The sequence below is a fragment of the Pristiophorus japonicus genome, chromosome 17 (genome assembly GCF_044704955.1).
Source record: "Pristiophorus japonicus isolate sPriJap1 chromosome 17, sPriJap1.hap1, whole genome shotgun sequence".
Classification (NCBI taxonomy): Eukaryota; Metazoa; Chordata; class Chondrichthyes; family Pristiophoridae; genus Pristiophorus; species Pristiophorus japonicus.
The window spans coordinates 72,013,226-72,035,487 of NC_091993.1; the positions used below are offsets into that span (position 1 = coordinate 72,013,226).

At 41.4% G+C, this 22,262-nt stretch overlaps 1 protein-coding gene across 3 annotated transcripts in view; it reads left to right on the forward strand.

Annotated features, from left to right (window-relative positions):
- nras (NRAS proto-oncogene, GTPase) overlaps nucleotides 1-18,452 on the forward strand; it is a 39,179-nt gene extending 20,727 nt beyond the window's left edge. For all 3 annotated transcript variants that reach the window (XM_070858842.1, XM_070858844.1, XM_070858843.1), the window contains exons 4-6: nucleotides 1,002-1,161; nucleotides 7,756-7,879; nucleotides 13,415-18,452. In XM_070858842.1, coding sequence (XP_070714943.1) covers nucleotides 1,002-1,161; nucleotides 7,756-7,875 — 280 coding nt within the window. In that variant the 3' untranslated portion in view covers nucleotides 7,876-7,879; nucleotides 13,415-18,452. The remainder of the gene's footprint in view (nucleotides 1-1,001; nucleotides 1,162-7,755; nucleotides 7,880-13,414) is intronic.
- Nucleotides 18,453-22,262: the final 3,810 nt, after the last annotated feature.

A 22,262-nucleotide genomic window follows, 5' to 3' on the forward strand; every position in this document is an offset into this window, starting at 1 on the left:
ATACGCTCCTGCTCCCACCCCCACGCCCGCTCCCGCCCCCGCGCTCCCCCGCTTCAGGTCTGCTCCGGAAAATAATTGATTTTATAATTGATTAAACAATTGCAAAAAAAGCATGATTTTGGGGAGGAGAGAATAAACAAAGCTTGGGCTGTTGTGATTATGTAATTGGCTGCTTATGTGTTTTTCTTTAATCAACCTACTACAGTGATTATTCGTGTGTGTGTGTAGCAGCAGTAAGATCTTGTATGCATGGAATGTGGTAAATTGTTGGATCAGATGTTTAAATGGCACTCCGTCACCATCATCATCATAGGCAGTCCCTCGGAATCGAGGAAGTCTTGCTTCCACTCTTAAAATGAGTTCTTAGGTGGCTGAACAGTCCAATAGGAGAACCACAGTCCCTGTCACAGGTGGGACAGATAGTTGTTGAGAGAAAGGGTGGGTGGGACAGATTTACCGCACGTTCTTTCCGCTGCCTGTGCTTGTTTTCTGCACGCTCTCGTCGATGAGGCTCGAGATGCTCTTAGGGCGGTCTTTGGCCAGGAACTCCCAGGCATCAGTGGGGATGTTGCACTTTATCAGGGAGGCTTTGAGGGTGTCCTTGTAATGTTTCCGCTGCCCACCTTTGGCTCGTTTGCCGTGAAGGGATTAACATGTCTGGGCGTGATTAGGTTCTTTGTGCTGTTGAAGTAATTTATCCTGTGGGAGCCATTCCCAGTTTATCATGAAAAAATGCTCCAGAGATTGCCTCAGTTCTGTCTGTGATACAACTGAGTTAAACAGATAATTACATTATTTGTACTGAGTTGTGTAATCTCATTGTTTTGTTCTAGTTTATGTTATCCTGCATCTCTACAGTAAAAAGTCTTAATTCAACATAATCGAATCCACCATCTAATGTGCCTTATCGTGTTTATCTAAGGATGAGAATTGTTTGCTGATACTCTTAAATGCTTAGCTTGCCAACATGAAATAAATTTTAGCTCATGTTTTTCTTTCAGAGAACAAATTAAAAGAGTAAAGGATTCTGAAGATGTCCCCATGGTCTTGGTGGGAAACAAATGTGATTTACCTGCCCGGACTGTGGACACAAAACAAGCGCAGGAACTAGCTAGGAGTTATGGAATACCTTTCATAGAAACCTCAGCAAAAACAAGACAGGTAAGATGTGTGGAAAGTGCTGGATGATGATACGGTCACAGGTGAATCAAATCATTTTGGTTCTCTGTATTTGGTTCATTAGTCAAGGTAGAGTTGAAATCGTAGAACAGTACATCACAGAAGGAGGCCATTTGGCCCATCCCCATCGAGTCTGCGCCGGTTCTTTGGAAAAACAGTCCAGGTAATATCAAGGTTATGTTCAGCAACTGGATTGAAGTAGGCGGGATAAATAGAGGCCAATTTTGGTCAAATAAAATCCTGGTGGAAGAGAACATTTTAATTTAAAATTATAACTACCGTTCTTGTCCAATAGATTCTTCAGCAATAGGATCTGTGCCAGAAATCTTTATAAACCATATTTAAAAAAATGTAAATAGAAGTTATAGTGGCCTATTAAATGGGAACCCTAGCTGTGACTGACATACATGGACCAGAGACACACTTTTATAAGTTGTCAGTGGGGCCTTGAATCATGTTTTCAATCAAAGCTTCCACACATGCATAAGTGTGGTGAGGTAGCACTTGGAGGTTTTTGGATAAGGACAACCTGACCTCTTTTCCTGTCTCAGGACTCCATGTACAGCAAGAACTTGTATTTGCATAGTGCTTTGGATGTAGAAAAGCATCCCAAAGCACTTCTCAAAGGTGTAAGGATGAAATGGACGCTGAGCTAAAGGAGATATGAAGAGTGGTGACCAAAAGCTCAGTAAAAGAGATTAGTTTGTAGGAGCATCTTAAAGGAAGAGATGGAGGCGAAGGTGCAGAGGGGTTTAGCGAGGGAATTTAGAGTATGGGGCCTAGGTGGCTGAAGTCACAGCTGCACAGTGGGGGGTGATGGGAGGGTAGAATACACAGGCGACTGCAGTCACAGGAATGAAGAATTTATGGGACATTGTAGTACTGCAGAAGGTTAGAGATAGTGAGATACTGTGATATGTGTGCACACTAGGCCCGTGTAGCAGAGCTGGTCTCCAGTCGTCTTGGATAATTCTTGCCACTGGACCAAGACCTAGCTCTGTCGAGCCCGTGTGGTGGCTGTTGTGCAACGGCCACCACACGTTAAAAAAATCCACGCACAGGCATCTTCCACCCTTCAAGATGTAGTTCGGGATCTGGACTATTAGGTCCTTCATTGAAACACCTGTGAACTCCTCCCTTTTTGGCGTGGAAGCAAGTCATCCTTGTTTCGAGAGACTGCCTATGATGAGAGATAGTGATGAGGTAATGGAAAATTTCAGATACCAGGGTGAGAATTTAAAATTTGAGGCATTAATGGACTGGGAGCCAACGTAGGTCCCTGAGGAATGGGACATGGTATAGGATAAAATATGGGCAGCAAGGTTTTAAATGAGCTGAAGGCATGCATGAAGGTTTCAGCAGTAAATGGTCTGAGGTAATACTGGAAACGAGCAATGTTTGAGGTGGAAGAAGGTTGTCTTTATGATGGTATATGGGAGTCAGAAGCTCAAACCCAGGGTCAAACAGGAATCTAATTCAGCCTGAGACAGTAGATGGGGTCAAGTTTGTGGTGGGGGCCAAAGACAATGGTTTCAGTCTTCCCAATGTTTAAGTGGAGGAAATTGTGGTTTATCCAAGACTAGATGGTTAGACAAGCAGTCTGACAACATCGGCAAGGAAAGGGTTGAGGGGTGATAGAAAGCTGAGCCCATGTCTGTCTGATAATGCCACTAAGGGGCTGCATGTAGATGAGGCAGAAGAACTCCCCAAGAATGGGTACTTGGGGAAATCCAATGGCGACGATGCAGGGGTGGATGGAGATAGTCTGGTTATGATTGGACAGGTAAGATATAGTGTGTTCTTCATTACTGATGCTAGTGTCAGGAGTTGCAAAGATAATCCTCTTTTTGATGCATCCATTGTTTACGACAGTGTGATTACATTTTTTGGGAAAGGAGAATTTTGACCCCAATTTTGAGAAATAGGTAGATTTTATATAAACTTCCTCCAAACTTATTTGTCAATTTGCTGTTTTAACATTCTTAAATATGAATACTTCTAAAATTTAGTAACTTTCAGGTGGAAGAAATTCATGCATTATCTTTTAAATATGATGTGAAGACTTCTAGCTGTTCCCATCATATTAGGACTTGTAGTTTGCTTATTACAAAATCCTTAAACCTGTTCAGAAATGTTGGCCTGGAATTTGCGGTTACAATGCTGGCAAAACTGACAGCTTTCCCCGTCATTACTGTGCGAGACCGACAGCGTCCGCACATGCGCAGTTAATGCAGAAAACCGGAAATTGCTGTCGATGATACCCTGCTCCTTCACGGTGCGCTGTTGCAGTCTTCGCTGATGGAATCAATTAGAGATCACGGCTTTGACGTGAACATCAGCATTTTGTGCACTGTTCTTGCTGTAAAAACCATTGAAAAAGTTATGTCTTGTTGAATGAGGTGTAACTGAGTTTTTAATGGCGTACTAAATTATAATTACTGCTGAACAACCTCTCTGGCCCTGCAAAACTACATTTATATTATGGAGTGTCATTCATTCTATTCCATGATTTAAAAATTCCATAGATTTTTTTTAAAGTTTTTAATATTTTCATCGGACAGGAAAGTGGAGTTGAGGTCTATGATCAGCTATGATCTTATTGACTGGTGGAGCAGGATTGAGGGGCCGTATGGCCTACTTCTGCTCCTATTTCTTATGTTCTTATATTTCAGCTGCTATCTTAATCCCATATGTATGTCCCAATCTTAATTTTGCAGAATGTGAAATAATCAAAAAGTGAATGATAAACCTGTTTTTTTACTTCCTGGTTTGCTGTCTGAGAATTCTTTAGTGTGATTTGCTGCTCAGCCAGCTTGATGACATCACTGTTTCTTGGTGCCACAGATCCCCTGTAGATGGCACCAGAATGAAATTGATGTCATAATAGGGGAAATCGAAGCCACAGAGCCCGCTTAATCTTTGTGGGCAGCTTTCTTCGAGGTCAACGGCGATCGCCGTCCTTCCCCACTGACCGCAAAATCCAGGCCATTCTCTCTAAGCTGATTATTGCTGTATGACAGTCTTGAATTGAAAACTAACTTTTAATCATTTTAAGGGCATTAAGGTGAGATGGCCAAATTTTAACCAGAGGAAATTGAGACTGTCAAGGCTTTGGAGGTCTACTTATTCTGCAGTCAAATCTATAGTAACCGTTGCTGGAAAGTGTGTATGTGCACGTCAGCTGGGGCAGGATCGACCTTGGTTGTGATGCCCTCCATGACCAAATAATCTGCTTTCACTTGTGCGTATGCGCTCTTTTCTTTCCTTCTTTCTTCCCCCGCACCCCTCCTGAAATGGGACGCAGTGCTCCTTCAATCGCTTAGTGGGAGCTATACAGGTAAAGGTTCCATTCCTGGTCTATGCTGAGTTAGTTGATCGCAATGGGGCAGAAGTTGGCGCCACTACACTTCGGCTTCAGTGTCCATTGTCTAGCGAGTGGAAAATCATCCGACTTTCCCTTTCCTGATTGCTCTTCAGTGACCCGTGCCGGGACCTGCTTATGTGGATGTTTGTGAGAGCAGGATCAGCTTGGCTGTAATGCTCTCGACAAGTTGAGTATCCTACTGACTCTGCTGTCCAAAGAAACATGGCCACTTGGGTGAGGTAGCACCTGTGGCGCACATGTGTCCCTATCCCGGTTTGGGTCAATGGCTTCAGCAGAGATGTGGTGGAACAACACATGGTCCAGCTATGTAATTTTTCCACCCAGAAAATGCTCTTCTAAATGCCAGTACCACAATGCAAAATGTGTAAAATGCAGTGTTCTGATATCCAGTATTGACAAATGGAAGATTTCATTGGATTACTAGCAACCTCCATCAGGCCAAGATCAGATCAGCCATGATCTTATTGAATGGCGGAGCAGGCTGAAGGAGCCAAATGGCCCACTCGTGTTCCTATTTTTTATGTTCTTATTATCAGACAAAATATAGCACGGCAGCAGTAACCTTATGGTGACATTACTTCTTTAAAAGTATAATCATTTTTTTTCAGCTTTTGTATCAGCTTCTTATTGAAGTCTTCTGATTGCAGCACTCACCTGCTTGCTGGATTGAGGTCAAAGCTTGTACTATATCCTATTCTAACACATGCTTTCTTTCTCAAGGTTACAACTGGAATTCCTTGCCTCCCTCTGACAGGCTGTTTCTCCTACTGATTCTTAAACCCCAAGCTGAAAATCACCAAATCGCTACTTTACCGCCTTCTCTAATCTTCTCAACTCTGGTGTTCTCAGCTACAGATTATAATTTTCTACTTCAATTTAAAAAAAAATGTTTCTCACTCTATTCGATATTTACCAGATACTTCCCACAGGCAAATTCAATAATGCACAAACCTGCTTGTACCTCCTTGATTAATCTGTAGACTGGATCAGTCTGTACATGCCTGGAATTTCACTCTTGGACATGTGTAAGCAGCGCAAACTGATACTTGTCTGGCAGTTTGTGAACTCCAGCAGCCTAGTATTTCCTTCACTTTTTTCAAGCTGATTGTTTTAGTTTTTCCTTACTTCCAATTTTCTGTTAGGTGCTGACTTCTTCCTGGCACTGTGCTCTGTTTTGGTGCCTTGCCGAGTAGGGTATTTTAATGGCCCAGAAATCGCGGCCTTCACGAGTCCGTACGAAGTGTGTACGAACCCGGAAAGGAATGGCAAAAGCTGGTTTTCAGTGCACAATGCGCATATGCTGAAAACCGGCTTTTCCAATCTGTCAAGCTCTGACAGATCCTCCGCATCTCGGAAGCGAGGACATTTGCACGGGCAAGATTGCGGGATTTACCTATATCTTGCCCAGTAAATGTCCTCAAAACTCTTGTGCCTGATAAAAGCAGGCGCATAACCTACTTTTACAGGTGTAAGAGTTTTAAAAAACACACACATTAAAATAAAATTTAAAAAACATATTTTATTGTTAAAAACCCTGCCCACTATGGTAAGTTTATTTTAAACCATAATTTAAAAAAAACTTTATAAAATCAGAATTTTTTTTTCCTAAAGACATTTATTAACTTTCATTTCAATTAATTTTAATTGTGAGGTGTGTTTTTTATTTTATATTATAGTGGTTAGTGTTTTTTTCTCACTAATAGCAATGAGAACTGGTAGATATGGAGTTCCCATTGCTATTAATGAGAAAGCTGAGGAATACTGAACCTGATTGGCTGAGCAGTCACATGTTCCTCGGGGACCACCAGGTAATTTCCTAAAAATTCTCCGGTCGGAGGCGTTCGTCCAAAAGAAGCCTCCGGCCGGAATTTCAGGGCCAATATGTTAGCTTAGACAGTTTGTGCTGGCAGGTTAGCTGAACTGACAGCTCTTGCCCTCACAAAAGTTCACATTGCCCACTCTACCAGCAAGGGTCACTGGATAGTGATCAGGTGTGAGACCAATGTGGACTCTTTATAACTCCCCTCCTCCTCCCCCTATCTCCAAGCCCGGACACGTTAAGGTCAACTGAAACTCTCAGTGGGATCAACTAATCCAGTATAGATTAGGAATTAAACCTGGAATTTCTCATCTGTATATCTCAGTTGCATACTACAGTCCCCTGCACTGGTAGAGGCCACATTGGTGTTAACACGATTTGTCTGCTCCTATGCGTTGGATGATTTATCCTCTCCAGCTGCAACACTCAGTCCCTTTTATGATTAATTTTTCCAAGAGCATTGAACCTTCTTTTAAATTTTAAATGAAAGCTAGTGAACCTGTCCAGATACAGTGGATTCTGAGAGATTCTGGTGGCCGCATTGCAGTGGAGATGAAAGATTATCTGCCAGCTGCTTTGTACTTTGTACTTAACAAGGTACTGTTTACTTATTAAACCCAACACCAGTTCGAGGTAATTAACATTAATAGGTAATTGTACCTTTGCGAGGTATGAACTACTCACTGAACACATGTCTCTGGCCGAAATAGCCAACGCACTCAATCCGCTGTACATGGTGACTTTATAATTGACTATAATGTGAATGGTTAGCGCTATTTTGGCGATTTAAATAATTGGCGATTTAAATAATTGCCCGATTTAAATGTGGGCAGTTGAAGTGGTGGGAAACCCCGAAAAATGTTCTTTAACAGATTGCTTGCATGGAATGAGATTTGGCAATTTCACTGGATTTTAACAGGTCATTGAGAATTTGTCTAGATAGATATCATAAATGCCATTCTTCTAAACAGTAAAATGGTGAACTGGATTATATATTGTTTTTAAATACTCGGAATATATTTATCTAGCAATAAGATCTGACACATTTCCAAAAATCTTTTTTAATGAATATTTATTTTCCTCCTTCCCATCCCACATTATGTCTCAAAGGGTTGAGGAGGCACGATAGTTGAGCCTTATGACTAAAAGTCCCACTGCTGTATTGTAGCTATCGTACCAATATTTGCATTGGTTGAAGTTGATGGGCATCGCTACACACATTCCTACTAATTGAAGCTTATATACATTTTTTTTAAATGGGCAATGTTAATAAATTTGACTAATAAATGTTGGTGTTTTAAGAATTTATCCACATTCCTTTAATTGCCTTTTATCAAATACTTGAAGGAATTTTCTTTCTTTTGCAATATAGGGAGTTGAGGATGCATTTTACACACTGGTACGAGAGATTCGGCAGTACAGAATGATAAAACTCAACAGTCAAGATGATAGAAACCAAGGCTGCTTGGGGTTAAAATGCATAATTATGTGATTCGGTAAGTAATACTTAAAAGCATTTTTTTTTTCCAGGCTTCTTTCTTGTAGTAGCACATCAAATGTCAATATTTAAGGTGAATATCCAGGCCGAAGCTTCCGGTGTAACAGCATGGCTATCTTGTAGGCTGTCTGCGAATTTCCTCCAAGAGCAGTGCTTAATGATGTGCTCCAGGATCTGATTAGGAGCTCCACCGTCGCACGATGGGGATGCTTTAATCTTCCATCTATGGAGAAGGTGGCAACATCTACCATGACTGGTTCTAAGGCGGTTGATGGTTGTTCACTGTTTGCGAGGAAGGTTTGATCCTTCAGGTTGTACTGTGGGGTCCTCTGTAAGGAATCCATTCTGTATCTCGCAGTTCTTCCAAGCATTTCGCATCGGTCATCAAGGCTGAGGGTTGATCGCTGAAGGGCTTTGGCGACGGTCCAAAGATTTCCAGTCATTTTTGTTCTCAAAAGACCTTGCCTTCAGCTGGGAAAGTAGTGAATTACCCAGGTTGGTGGGGGGACCTTTTCTATAGCCACTACCAAGAAGCACCCCGTATCTATCAACTAAAGGTCATTTGTATTGTAGCTAAAGAAACTAGGTTATTAGGCTGTCAGTCAGAGGTGTGCACAGCTACCTGATTGAGGGCACAGATGGTGGCATAAACTTCAAGAGCAAAGCAATTAAAGCACAGCTTGAGCTTTCACCTTAGTGTGCATTTCTAAAACTGATTGGCTGACTGCTTTTGTAGCACATCGTGTACTTGGTGTAAAAACCGAAAATGCTGGAAACATTCAGCAGGTCAGGCGGCATCTGTGGCGAGACAACAGTTAACATTTCAGGTTGATGACCTTTTGTCAGAACTAGAAGATGTTAAGAGATTAACAGTTTTTAAATGAAAAACCAAGGACAAGGAGTGGGGTGGGGGGAAAGAACAAAAGGGAAAGGTACTTGATGTATACGGGCATTCACAAAAAGGCATTCATGCATTGTGATTCTATTACACATTTACAGCACAGAAACAGGCCATTCGGCCCATCAGGTTTATGCCGGTGTTTATGCTCCACACGAGCCTCTGCCCACCATTCTTCAGCTAACCCCATCAACATACCCTTCTGTTTCTTTAGCTCTCCTGTTTATCTAGCTTTCCATTAAATGCATCTATGCTGCTCACCTTAACTACTCCCTGTGGTAGCGAATTCCACATTCTAACCACTCTATGGATTAAAAAGTTTTTTCCTGAATTCCCTATTGATTTATTAGTGACTGTCTTACATTTATGGACCCTAGTTCTGGTCTTCCCAATTAGTGAAAGCATCTTCTCTACCCTATCAAACCCTTTCATAATCTTAAAGACCTCTATCAGGTTACCCCTCAGACTTCTCTTTTCTAGACAAAAGAGCCCAAGGCCTGTTCAATCTTTCCTGATGGGTATAATATAATAATTCTGGGATAATTCTAGTAAATCTTTATTTTGCATCTTCTCTAGTGCCTCTATTTCTAATATGGAGACCAGAACTGTGCACAGTACCCCACAAGTATAGTCTAACTAAGGTTCTATACAAGTTTAACATAACCCCTCTGCTTTTCAATCTGTCCCTCTAGAAACGGCCCCCAGTTTGTTTGCTTTTTTTTTAAATGGCCTTTTGGTAATTTATGTACCCCCAGACCCCTCTGCTTCTCCACCCCATTTAGACACTTATTTTCCAAGGACTATGTAGCCTCCTTATTCTTCTTGCCAAATTAAACCAACTTTCACTTATCTATACTGAAGTTCATTTGCAATGAACTTCAATTTTGTAAGTTTATTAATATCTTCCTGTATTTTACCGTAGTCCTCTATAGTAAATATACCCCCCAATTTGGTGTCGTCCACAAATTTTGAAATTGTACTTCCTATTCCTGTGTCCAAATCATTTATGTATTTAGTGAACGACAGTGGTCTCGGCACCGATCCATGTGGAACAGCACTTCACACCTATTGCCTGTCTGTAACGACCTTTAACCCCTACTCTCTCCTGTTTTGTAGTCAGCTTGCTATCATTCTGCTACTTGTCCCCTGACTCCACATGTTCTGACCTTAGTCATGTCTACTAAAGGCCTTTTCAAGATCCAAATATGTTACATCTACTACATTACCCTTGTCTGCCTTTTCTGTTACTTCAAAGAATTCAATAAGATTGGTAAAGCATGACCTTTATGAAAACCATGCTGACTATTATATTTTCAGTTTTTAGATATTTTTCTATTACATCTTTGAGTAAGGATTCCATTTTCTTTGGTACTACCAACGATGAACTAATGGGTCTATAGTTCCCTGGATTTGTTCTATCTCTCTCTTAAAATATATTTGCTTAAATATATATTCAAGATCGGTTGTGTTGACCATTCTACAGTTTATGATGCTTTTCAGTGCACCACAACAGCACCAAGTCTGGTGGATAGCACACCAAGAACATTGCAGTAAAAAGCTGAATTGAGGTTTGTGCTACTAGCTGTCTGGCCCATTTTGAAAGCAAGCCGTGAGCAGAGGCACATTTGAACTTTTCATAGAAACATAGAAAATAGGTGCAGGAGTAGGCCATTCAGCCCTTTGAGCCTGCACCACCATTCAATATGATCTTGGCTGATCATGTAACTTCAGTACCCCAATCCTGCTTTCTCTCCATACCCCTTGATCCCTTTAGTTGTAAGGGCCACATCTAGCTCCCTTTTGAATATATCTAACAAACTGGCTTCAACAACTCTCTGCGGTAGAGAATTCCACAGGTTCACAATTCTCTGAGTGAAGAAGTTTCTCCTAATCTTGGTCCTAAATGGCTTACCCTTTATCCTTAGACTGTGACCCCTGGTTCTGGACTTCCCCAACATCGGGAACATTCTTCCTGCATCTAACCTGTCCAATCCTGTCAGAATTTTATATGCTTCTATGAGATCCCCTCTCATTCTTCTAAATTCCAGTGAATATAAGCCTAGTCGATCCAGTCTTTCTTCATACGTCAGTCCTGCCATCCTGGGAATCAGTCTGGTGAACCTTCGCTGCATTCCCTCAATAGCAAGAATGTCCTTCCTCAGATTAGGAGACCAAAACTGTACACAATATTCAAGGTGTGGCCTCACCAAGGCCCTGTACAACTGCAGTAAGATCTCCCTGCTCCTATACTCAAATCCTCTCGCTATGAAGGCCAAGCTGCCAGTTGCCTTCTTCACCACCTGCTGTACCTGCATGCCAACTTTCAATGACTGAAGTACAATCATATCCAAGTCTCGTTGCACCTCCCCTTTTCCTAATCTGTCACCATTCAGATAATCTCCTGTTTTTGCCACCAAAGTGGATAACCTCACATTTATCTACATTATATTGCATCTGACATGCATTTGCCCACTCAGCTAACCTGTCCAAGTCACCCTGCAGCCTCTTAGCATCCTCCTCATAGCTCACACTGCCACCCAGCTTAGTGTCATCTGCAAACTTGGAGATATTACATTCAATTCCTTCATCTAAATCATTAATGTATATTGTAAATAGCTGGGGTCCCAGCACTAAACATTGCGGTACCCCACTAGTCACTGCCTGCCATTCTGAAAAGGACCCATTTATTCCTAATCTTTGCTTCCTGTCTGCCAACCAGTTCTCTATCCACGTCAATACATTACCCCCAGTACCATGTGTTTTAGTTTGCACACTAATCTCTTGTATGGGACCTTGTCAAAAGCCTTTTGAAAGTCCAAATACACCACATCCACTGATTCTCCCTTGTCTACTCTACTAGTTACATCCTCAAAATTCTAGAAGATTTGTCGAGCATGATTTCCCTTTTTATAAATCCATGCTGACTTGGACCAATCCTGTCACTGCTTTCCAAATGCACTGCTATTACATCTTTAATAATTGATTCCAACATTTTCCCCACTACCGATGTCAGGCTAACCGGTCTATAATTCCCTGTTTTCTCTCCCTCCTTTTTAAAAAAAGTGGGGTTACATTAGCTACCCTCCAATCCATAGGAACTGACCCAGAATCTATAGAATGTTGGAAAATGACCACCAATGCATCCACTATTTCTAGGGCCACTTCCTTAAGTACTCTGGGACGCAGACTATCAGGCCCTGGGGATTTATCAGCCTTCACTCCCATCAATGCCCCTAACACAGTTTCCTGACTAATAAGGATTTCCTTCAGTTCCTCCTTCTCGCTAGACCCTCTGTCCCTTAGTATTTCCGGGAGGTTATTTATGTCTTCCTTAGTGAAGACAGAGCCAAAGTATTTGTTCAATTGGTCTGCCATTTCTTTGTTCCCCATTAAAAATTCACCTGATTCTGACTGCAAGGGACCTACATTTGTCTTCACTAATCCTTTTCTCTTCACATATCTATAGAAGCTTTCGCACTCAGTTTTTCTGTTCCCTGCAAGCTTACTCTCATACTCTATTTTCCCCCTCCTAATTAAACTCTTTGTCCTCCTCTGCTGAATTCTAAATGTCTCCCAGTCCTCAGGTTTGCTGCTTTTTCTGGCCAATTTATATGCCTCTTTCTTGCATTTAACGCTATCCCTAATTTCCCTTGTTAGCCACGGTTGAGCCACCTTCCCTGTTTTACTTTTACGCCAGACAGGGATGTACAATTGTTGAAGTTCATCCATGTGATCTTTAAATATCTGCCATTGCATATCCACTGTCAACCCTTTAAGTATCATTCTCCAGTCTATCCAAGCCAATTCATGTCTCATACCATCGAAGTTACCTTTCTTTAAGTTCAGGACCCTAGTCTCTGAATTAACTATGTCACACGCATCTTAATGAAGAATTCTACCATATTATGGTCACTCTTCCCCAAGGGGCCTCGCAGAACAAGAGTGCTAATTAATCCTCTCTCATTATACAACACCCAGTCTAGGATGGGCAGCTCTCTAGTTGGTTCCTTGACATATTGGTCGAGAAAACCATCCCTTATATACTCCAGGAAATCCTCCTCCACTGTATTGCTACCAGTTTGGTTAGCCCAATTAATATGTAGATTAAAGTCACCCATGATAACTGCTGTACCTTTATTGCACGCATCCCTAATTTCTTGTTTGATGCCATCCCAACCTCACTACTACTGTTTGGTGGTCTGTACACAACTCCCACGAGTGTTTTCTGCCCTTTGGTGTTCAGTGGCTCTTTGCTGACTGCAGCTGTTGGGAACATGTGTTCAGTCTCCTCACCCCTCCACTGGGTTGGGGTGATATCAGCCACATTGTTGTAGGGAGGCTTTGGATATGGACCATGCACCTCCTTACACAGGGAAAAAGAATTGAAAGTAAGCCTTATCACCGTAAGATGTGCTGGACTTGAGATCAGCAAAATCCTGTGGGCCTATCACGAATCTTTGAGAAAATGGAGAGACTATTAAAACCTGCTATGTCCACTAGGCTTGCAGTACTTGTGAGCAATATGCAAACAGGAATTTATTCCACTGTGTCTCATGATCACAAGTTTGAGGTGGTGTCAAACCACTCATTGTAATGTATCACTGTTCCAAATGTGTGTCTTGTTATTTCCTGCAGGATATTGGATGCCTTCTACGTAGCAGTCTGTGAAATATACAAACAAAATCTGAGCAAAGATGGGAAAAAGAAAAAGACCAAACGTTCTTCAGTGTGAAATTGCAGACCCCACCTGCCCTTTTTCTCTTTTTATAAAGGTGTGTTGAGATGTAGGATAGGTTTACTAGGTACAGGTGCACTTATTTGCTCATTCTGTTTCTGTGCATTACACTAAATTTACTGGATTTAATTTTTTAGTACACTAACCAAATCATGTTGGAGGTATGTGATCAGACTGTAGTGCACACTTGTCTGATAAAACTTGAGTTTTTTTTATATAAAGTGCCTGTTTACTGCAGCAACAGATATTCTAGTTGTTTTGAACCTTTGTGCTTACTTGAACTGTCGACTTTTGTTAAACAGATTTCAGATGTGTATACAATTTTTTTTTCATTCCTTTGTTTGGCCTGGAAGCTTCGAATATCGTAGGCATGTAGAGATCTGCATTGACAATTCATGTGGACAGTTCATGTGGGCATGCACACCAAACATTACAGAAGGGATACCCAAACTAGTGAAAGGTTGCAGCTGTGATACCAGCCAGTGCAATTCTGTTGAAATGTAACTGCAATTACCTACTATAGCAGATCAATGGATACGTGACCATTTTAACCTGTGCTGAGAAGTTATAGTGATTGTACCATGCTCAATATGAAAGGTGTGTTCTTAATGTCTATTATCTCCCTTGCTAAATTATTGTAGCCCCAAAAAAAACCCGATCTAAGGATCATAGTGCTTCTACAGAATTTCTGTTCTTGTAAATTTGCCTGCTGACGATGCTCAATTATTGAAAGTGTTGCCTGTTGGGCAAGTATTAGTGGACTGGGATCCATTCAAAATAAATAGAAGGCTTAGCAGTATCCTAATCAGTGCAACATGGTTTTTAAAGTTTTTGTTTAGGATATTGAGTTCAAAAAATTTGATCAGTACTGCTGTGGAAGTATTTTTGTGACTGGTTCCTCACTGCAACGACTTTGATCAGCCCTCAGCCCAAATAGATATTGGATTTTAACATCCATTTTCACTACAAGGCACAAGGCTGAGATTGTTTAAGAACATTTACAGGCAAGGATGGGGAGGGACCTGTGTGCTTTATTCTTCCTTGTGCCTTATCTGATCTGGGAGTGGTGGATTTCGGCTTTCCAGCATTATCTATGTAGACACGTGGGACTGAAGAATGCTGTTCCGGTGTTATTTTGCTGTCCAATGTACAGCAGCTGGAAGCCTTAAAACAGACTTGTTGGAAACACTAGCCAATCGTGACCCTGTGCAGAAGCATTAAGAATTTTTGTAAAAAAAAGAATGAGTCTTGTTTTTTTTTGGGGGGGGGGTTGGGAATCCTCAATATTTTTAAAACCAGTAACCAATGAACCATGTTTTAGATCAAACACATTTCCTGAACTCTGCTTCACAGCCATCAAATCAAGGCATTCAAATAACTTGTTTTGGTTGGGAACACTCATTTGCTTAATTGAAAATCTGATTTAATAGTTGGTGAAATTTGTATCTTTTTTAAATTAAAATATTATAATACAAGATAGTTCAGGGAAGATGTTGTAGATCAGCTACCAAATCAGTGATTTAAAAAAAAAACTGGCCAACTCCGTAACAGCTCCACAAACTGGTGCGTGTCGTTTGATTCACGTTCAGCTTCCCAGGAGGTTGATAACGATGAGCAAACCCCAAACTGAAATGACGTGCAATGACAAATATAAGTCGTGTCAATCAGAACACATTTTCTAATATCCTGGAACTTGTTCTGCCGTACTGGGCTGTGCACACATCACTACATTGTAGCCTAGAACACAGTTCCCATCTTTAAAATGATTAACTTTAACTTTTTAAAAAGGAAAATTTTTAAGTCATTCATGACATTGTGATCTTTTGTTTATAGCCTGTTGTGCTTTGTTTTGCAGACTGGTGTCTGTGTTACCAGGGTGTTTCACCACAGCTCAGTATGGCAGGTATTTCTCTGGGACAGTAAGGCCTACAGGAGGGGTGTAATGTTCAGCTTAAGCAAGCTCCAGAAATTGGGAAGCTTCGGTCCTGAACAGGCACCTGTACCTTGTTTTACAGCATTAAGAACTCACTCGTCCCAAATACTTGGTAATGGGCAGTAAAGGATCAAGAGTAGGCCAGTCAGCCCCTCCAGCTTGTTCTGCCATTCAATCAGATCATGGCTGATCTGGCATATTTTGGCAATTGATAAATAATATTGGCAAATTAAACCTGTCTTTCATCCCTGCACATATTGATGACCACTGTTAGCCTTTTGCCTAAAAAAGACTTCACTCAGATTTTGCTTTGCTGAGGTGTGATTGCATGTGGATCACAACTTGACCTGGGGCTTAATTTTTTTCTTCGTTTTAATATAACTTCCCCACGTGATACTGAGTCTTAACATAGGCTTAAGAAGAGAATGTTTGATTTACTGGGAGTGTTGTACTGTTTATTTTGCTGTCTTGGAGTTTGAACGTGATTACTGCTTTCCATCCATATATACTTTTTAGATGTGGCACCTCATCCAGATATATGTGGGTCGTATTAATTTGTTCTCCAATCTCCCACCCTGCCACAGCCCAGGCCCTCTGCCAGGATATTCAGGAACTCAGTAGATTGTTCCACATGTTGCTCATCGCTGTGGCTTCCTGTGTAACAGACTTGGGCATTGTCTTTTTTTCCAACTTTATTTTCCTCCTGTCCTCTGAGGACCCAGATTGTAGTAGGATGACTTGTCTAGTCCATCCAGCTGACAAGTTGGAGAGCAGCCTCCGTGGTTGTACATTACAGGTCGAGAGAGTACTAAAGCTGGGATTGGCGACCACAAGATGTGTGGCCAGTGTCAAAACCGTTGTTAATTGGCTGACGAACCCGGTTGCAAGCTCATTGTGTCTTAAGTTCCAGACTAGTTTTGCTTCTCCGTAGCATTATTGCAAGGCAGACATGAATTATTCCCACCCGATGTGATTGGTAGACTTGTGTAGCTCGCTGGTGGAATTGAGGTGCCAAAGTACTGAAAGGACCTGTATAGCTGCTCGAGACCTCCTACAATCCAATTCAAAAACTGTTCCATAAAGTGCTACAAATACCAGTGCCCATAAAGTGCTATATGTGATGTAGCCCACTCCACCAGGACACTCGTGAATCAGACGTTACCTTTTTAAACTCCATAAGTTTACTTGAAAGTTATTCTGAACTTTTCACTTTGTAAACGTATTGGTAATGTATGCGGTTCTGTGGATGATTGTATTTAATGTTGACTTGCGTTTCCAGTTTTGTTCAGTGGTCCAAGTCGATCTGTTGAGGCTGATGACCCGTTCTGATGTAATTAAAGTATTAGCGTATGTACAGTGGCAGGGATTTTGTTTTACATTTATCAAAGCATTCGCTGTGATTTCAGACTGATTGATAACCATTGCTTACTGCTGTATTAAGATTCTGAGAGACAGCACCTTTTGTTACATCAGTGTGTAAGAGTTGCAGATGCAAACAATATTTTCTGTCCATTGCATATTCATATTTCCTGAAAGATCTATAGCTTTGTATTTCAAAGTTCACATAACAAATGTTCTGTATTAAAATTGTATGATTCAGTCAGAATATCATTGAAAAGTTGCAAGTTTTACCCTGTTTTCATATTGAATTTTGATTAATTGTTCAGTTCTCCCAGAGGGGTACTATTCTCTCAATTCCTTTTTATAGTTATGGCTGACTTGCTGGGCTTAAAAGATTTGAATGTGCTTTGATAAACTAGAAATGTTTGTACTGGACAAGTTTGGTGCCATTACTTTAATATTCTCCATGTATTGAGTTTTTGGGTGGAATTGGATCTATTGTTCTAAACCTCTCCCTCCAAAATAAAAAGATGTTGTCTCTCTCAGGCTTATACATCATGAAATAGCACTTTTCTCAGTTCTGCTGAGCATACCCAAAAGGCTCAGTTTACCATGGGATTTTCTCTGGGTGGGGGTGGTACATTTCTGTGATGCACTGCACCAAATGAGCATGCTCAGTACATTGAAGAGATTCAGGTAAATGTTGGCATAACTGATTGAATGATGAAAACAGATAGACTGTAACATAATGTTTCTGTGGTTTTTGCAGAAAGGCATTGTTTTGGGAACACACAAATTGTAGCTTTTTTTTTATTGCGCTTTGAATTATAACCCTGTAAGGTAGCTTTACTGTGAGGAATTGTGGAGTGTATATTGTAACTCTGGAGACATATATTGTTTCTGAATCTAACATTCTTTCAAATGCATTTGCAGTAAAACTTTTAAACAGACCAAACTCTAACCCTTACTGCAAGTTTGTGTCTTGGTTTATACCATAGTTAAGCTGGCAGTAACAACCTAATACAAAAAGTGGAGTATTGTGTACATCTTTGGATGTTACAGTGCAGGTTATAAGACTAATTTCTCGTTTGTAAACTAGCCTTGCACTGACTACTGCTGCTCCTTAAACCCCCCCCAAAAAAATACACGCAGTAATTGTGAGTTGGGGTTTCTAATACACCGGGCCACATTGAAATGTTTTCCGGTCTTGATTTTATTTTGTGTCACACACCCTGGTTTTAAAACTTGGCAATATTGTGAGTGATGAAAGGAAATATTTGAGTTGTTCCTGAAACTGTGTACATACTGCGACTTTTCCGTTTTTGGTTACTCCAAAGTGCGTCTTGTAATTCAAGTGCTGGTTTGCAAATATGATTGTGAAAATGGCTGGCTGAAAGTATATTTTTGCATGATACAACTGCTTTTTCCCCCCACCCCGCAAAGACATTGACCTTTTTTGTAAATAAGATTGTCTTTTAAACCGGGAAACTTTCTGTACATGAAAGGAGTTTCTCTGAGCTCTGGGACAAAAGGAAAAAAAAAACCTACAAAGCACTGGTGACCTTTGATTTCCACGGTCATGTGTTGCTCCTGCATGCAGGAGCATTCACCGTGAGCCATTTTGTGTATTCAATGCAGTGAGACAATAAAAAACGTATTCTGTAGACCACGTTTGTCTGGGTTTTTGCCATTTTATGTTGATTTATTTCAATTGTGGCTTAAAGAAACCAGAATATAAAACCCAACATACTTAGTACATTCCTGACAGCTTATTTTTCTCCACTTACAATTTGTTTTCAACTTACTGGATCATTCAACAACAACTTCTTGTATTTATATAGCACCTTAACATAGTAAAATGTCCCAAGGCGCTTCACAGGATTATTACAAGACAAAACATTTGACACCGAGCCACATAAGCAGAAATTAGGTTGGTTGACCAAAAGTTTGGTCAAATAGGTAGGTTTTAAGGAGGGGCTTAAAGAAAGGGAGGTTTAGGCAGGGAATTCCAGAGCTTAGGGCCTAGGCAACAGAAGGCACGGCTACCAATGGTTGAGCGATTATAATCATGGATGCTCAAGAGAGCACAATTAGGAGAGTGCAGACATCTTTGGGGGGGGGGGGTTGTGAGGCTGAAGGAGATTAGAGATAAGGAGGGGCGGGGCCATGGAGATATTTGAAAACAAGGATGAGAATTTTGAAATTGAGGCATTGCTTAACCGGGAGCCACTGTAGGTCAGCGAGCGCAGGGGTGATGGGAGAGCAGGAGTTGGTGCGAGTTAAGACACGTGATCCAAAACTTGGCTGCCCAAGTTTACGTGGGGTAGAATGTGGGATTCCAGGAGTGGAATAGTCAAGTCTAGAGGTAACAAAGGCATGGCTGCCGGTTTCAGCAATGGATTAGCTGAGTCCAGAACGGAGACGGGCGATGTTATGGATGTGGAAATAGATGGTCTTAGATATGCTGTGGATGTGTGGTCGAAAGCTCATTTCAGGGTCAAATATGACACCAGGGTTGTGAACAGTCTGGTTCAGTCTCAGACAGATGTTGGGGAGAGGGATGGAGTCAGTGGCTATGGAACGGAGTTAGTGGCAGGGACCAAAAACAATGGCTTCGGTCTCCTCAGTATTTAGTTGGAGAAAATGTCTTCTCATCCCGAACTGGATGTCGGACAAGAGACCTTGGAGGGGTCGAGAAGTGATAGTGAGCTAGAGCTGGGTGTCATCAGTGTACATGTGGAAGCTAACGCTCTTTTCAGATGATGTCGCCAGGGGGTAACATGTAGATGAGAAAAAGGAGGTGGCCAAGGATAGATCCTTGGGGAACCCAGAGGTAATGATGCAGGAGCAGGAAGAGAAGCCGTTGCAGGTGATTCTCTCTGGCTACGATCAGATAGATAAGGATGGAACCAGCCGAGTGCCGTCCCACCCACCTGGATGATGATGATGGAGAGGCATTGGAGAAGCATGGAGTGGTCAACCATGTCAAAGGCTACAAACTAGTCAAGAAGGACGAGGAGGGATAGTTTGCCTTTGTCATTTCATAAAATCATAGAAATTTACAGCACGGAAGGAGGCCATTTTGGCTCATTGTGTCCTGCGCCGACTTTGATGAGAGCTGTTTCGGTAATGTGACGGGCAGAAACCTGATCGGAGGGATTCAAACATGGAATTTATTTCTGTTTATTGCAACTCCAGATACGAAAGAAGTAGTACTCGGTAAAATAATGGGACTAAAGGCGGACAAGTCCCCTGGACCTGATGGCTTGCATCCTAAGGTCCTAAAAGAAGTGGCTGCAGAAATAGTGGATGCATTGGTTGTAATCTACCAAAATTCGCTGGATTCTGGGGAGATCCCTGCGGATTGGAAAACCGCAAATGTAACACCTCTATTTAAAAAAGGAGGCAGACAGAAAGCAGCAAACTATAGACCGGTTCACCTAACATCTGTCGTTGAGCAAAATGCTGGAGTCCATTATTAAGGAAGCAGTAGCAGAACATTTGGTAAAGCATAATTCAATCAAGCAGAGTCGGCATGGTTTTATGAAAGGGAAATCATGTATGACAAATTTGCTGGAGTTCTTTGAGGATGTAATAAACAGGGTGGATAAAGGGGAACCAGTGTCTGTGGTGTATTTGGATTTCCAGAAGGCATTTGATAAGTTGCCACATAAAAGGTTACTGCACAAGATAAAACGTCATGGGGTTGGGCGTAATATATTTGCATGGATTGTGGATTGGCTAACGAACAGAAAACAGGGAGTTGGGACAAATGAGTCATTTTCCAGTTGGCAAGCTAACAAGTGGGGTGCCACAGGGATCTGTGCTGGTGCCTCAGCTATTTACAATCTATATTAATCATTTGGATGAAGGGACCGAGTGTAATGTAGCCAAGATACAAAAATGGATGGGAAAGCAAATTGTGAGAAGGACACCACATAAAATCTGCAAAGGGATATAGACAGGCTAAGTGAGTGGGCAAAAATTTGGCAGATGGAGTACAATGTGGGAAAATGTGAGGTTATTCACTTTGGCAGAAAAAATAGAAAAGCAAATTATAATTTAAATGGAGAAAAATTGCAAAGTGCTGCAGTACAGAGGGACCTGGGGATCCTTGTGCATGAAACACAGTGAGTATGCAGGTACAGCAAGTAAACAGGAAGGCAAATGGAATGTTGGCCTTTATTGCAAAGGTGATAAAGTATAAAAGCAGAGAAGTCCTACAACTGTACAGGGTATTGGTGAGGCCACACCTGGAGTACTGCGTACAGTTTTGGACTCTGTATTTAAGGAAGGATATACTTGCATTGGGGGCAGTTCAGAGAAGGTTCACTAGATTCTGGAGATGAAGAGGTTGACTTATGAAGATAGGTTGGGCAGATACTCATTGGCATTCAGAAGTATGAAAGGTGATCTTATCAAAACATTTAAGATGGATACAGAGAGGATATTTCCATTCGGGAGAAACTAAAACTAGGGGACATAGTCTCAGAATAAGGGGCCCATTTAAAACTGAGATGAGGAGGAATTTCTTCTGAGGATTGTAAATCTGTGGAATTCTCTGCCCCAGAGGGCTGTGGAGGCTGGGTCATTGAATATTTTTAAGGCGGAGATAGACAGATTTTTGAGCGATAAGGGAATAAAGGGTAATGGAGAGCAGGCAGGGAAGTGGAACTGGATCCATGATCAGATCAGCCATGATCTTATTGAATGGCGGAGCAGGCTCGAGGGGTCAAATGGCCTACTCCTGCTCCTATTTCTTATGTTCTTATTAACTCACTTCTCGTCAAGGATTACCATCTTTGCCAAGCCAAAAATCTTACTGGAAGCAGGGCGATTGGTGATCATAGCTTGAGTGCTGATGTCTGCTGCTGCTGAAAATTCATTGTAAACTTCCACATCGTCAAGCAAATAAAAAAATCGGCTTTTGTTTCTGAAATTACCTTTTACTTTAGAAATTCCCAGTCTAAAATCAGATGAGTGGCAACACTATTTGTGAAATTATTGCAAACAGTAGGATTCCAGTCCAACTAAATCACACATGCACATGATGGGCCTGTAAGATGTGTGTTTTATTCCAGGAGACCAAGACCTCCATTACTCATTGCCATGTGAGCAGTCATTTTGTATAAAATTAACTTTCCAGCTTCCCACACAGCATTGTCCAGCCTTCCCCATTGGTGCCACAGTGGAACATACAATGTCTGTTTCCAGACTGCCTGTTACCAGAACTCAAAAACATACAACATAAAAACGAGAGAACACTGTAAGGTACCCAACTGCACAGGTATTTCTCTTTGCTGTAGATTCTCCAAGGTAGGGACTCCATGGGACATTGAAATGCCTTAATATATATAATACTGAAATGAGCAAAAGCAATTAATTTTATTTCTGGTAACTGCTTTAACAATCAGCGGGGTAGGAGGAACCACAGAAACTGGTCCTGTTCTTGCCATCTCATAGATTCATAGCAT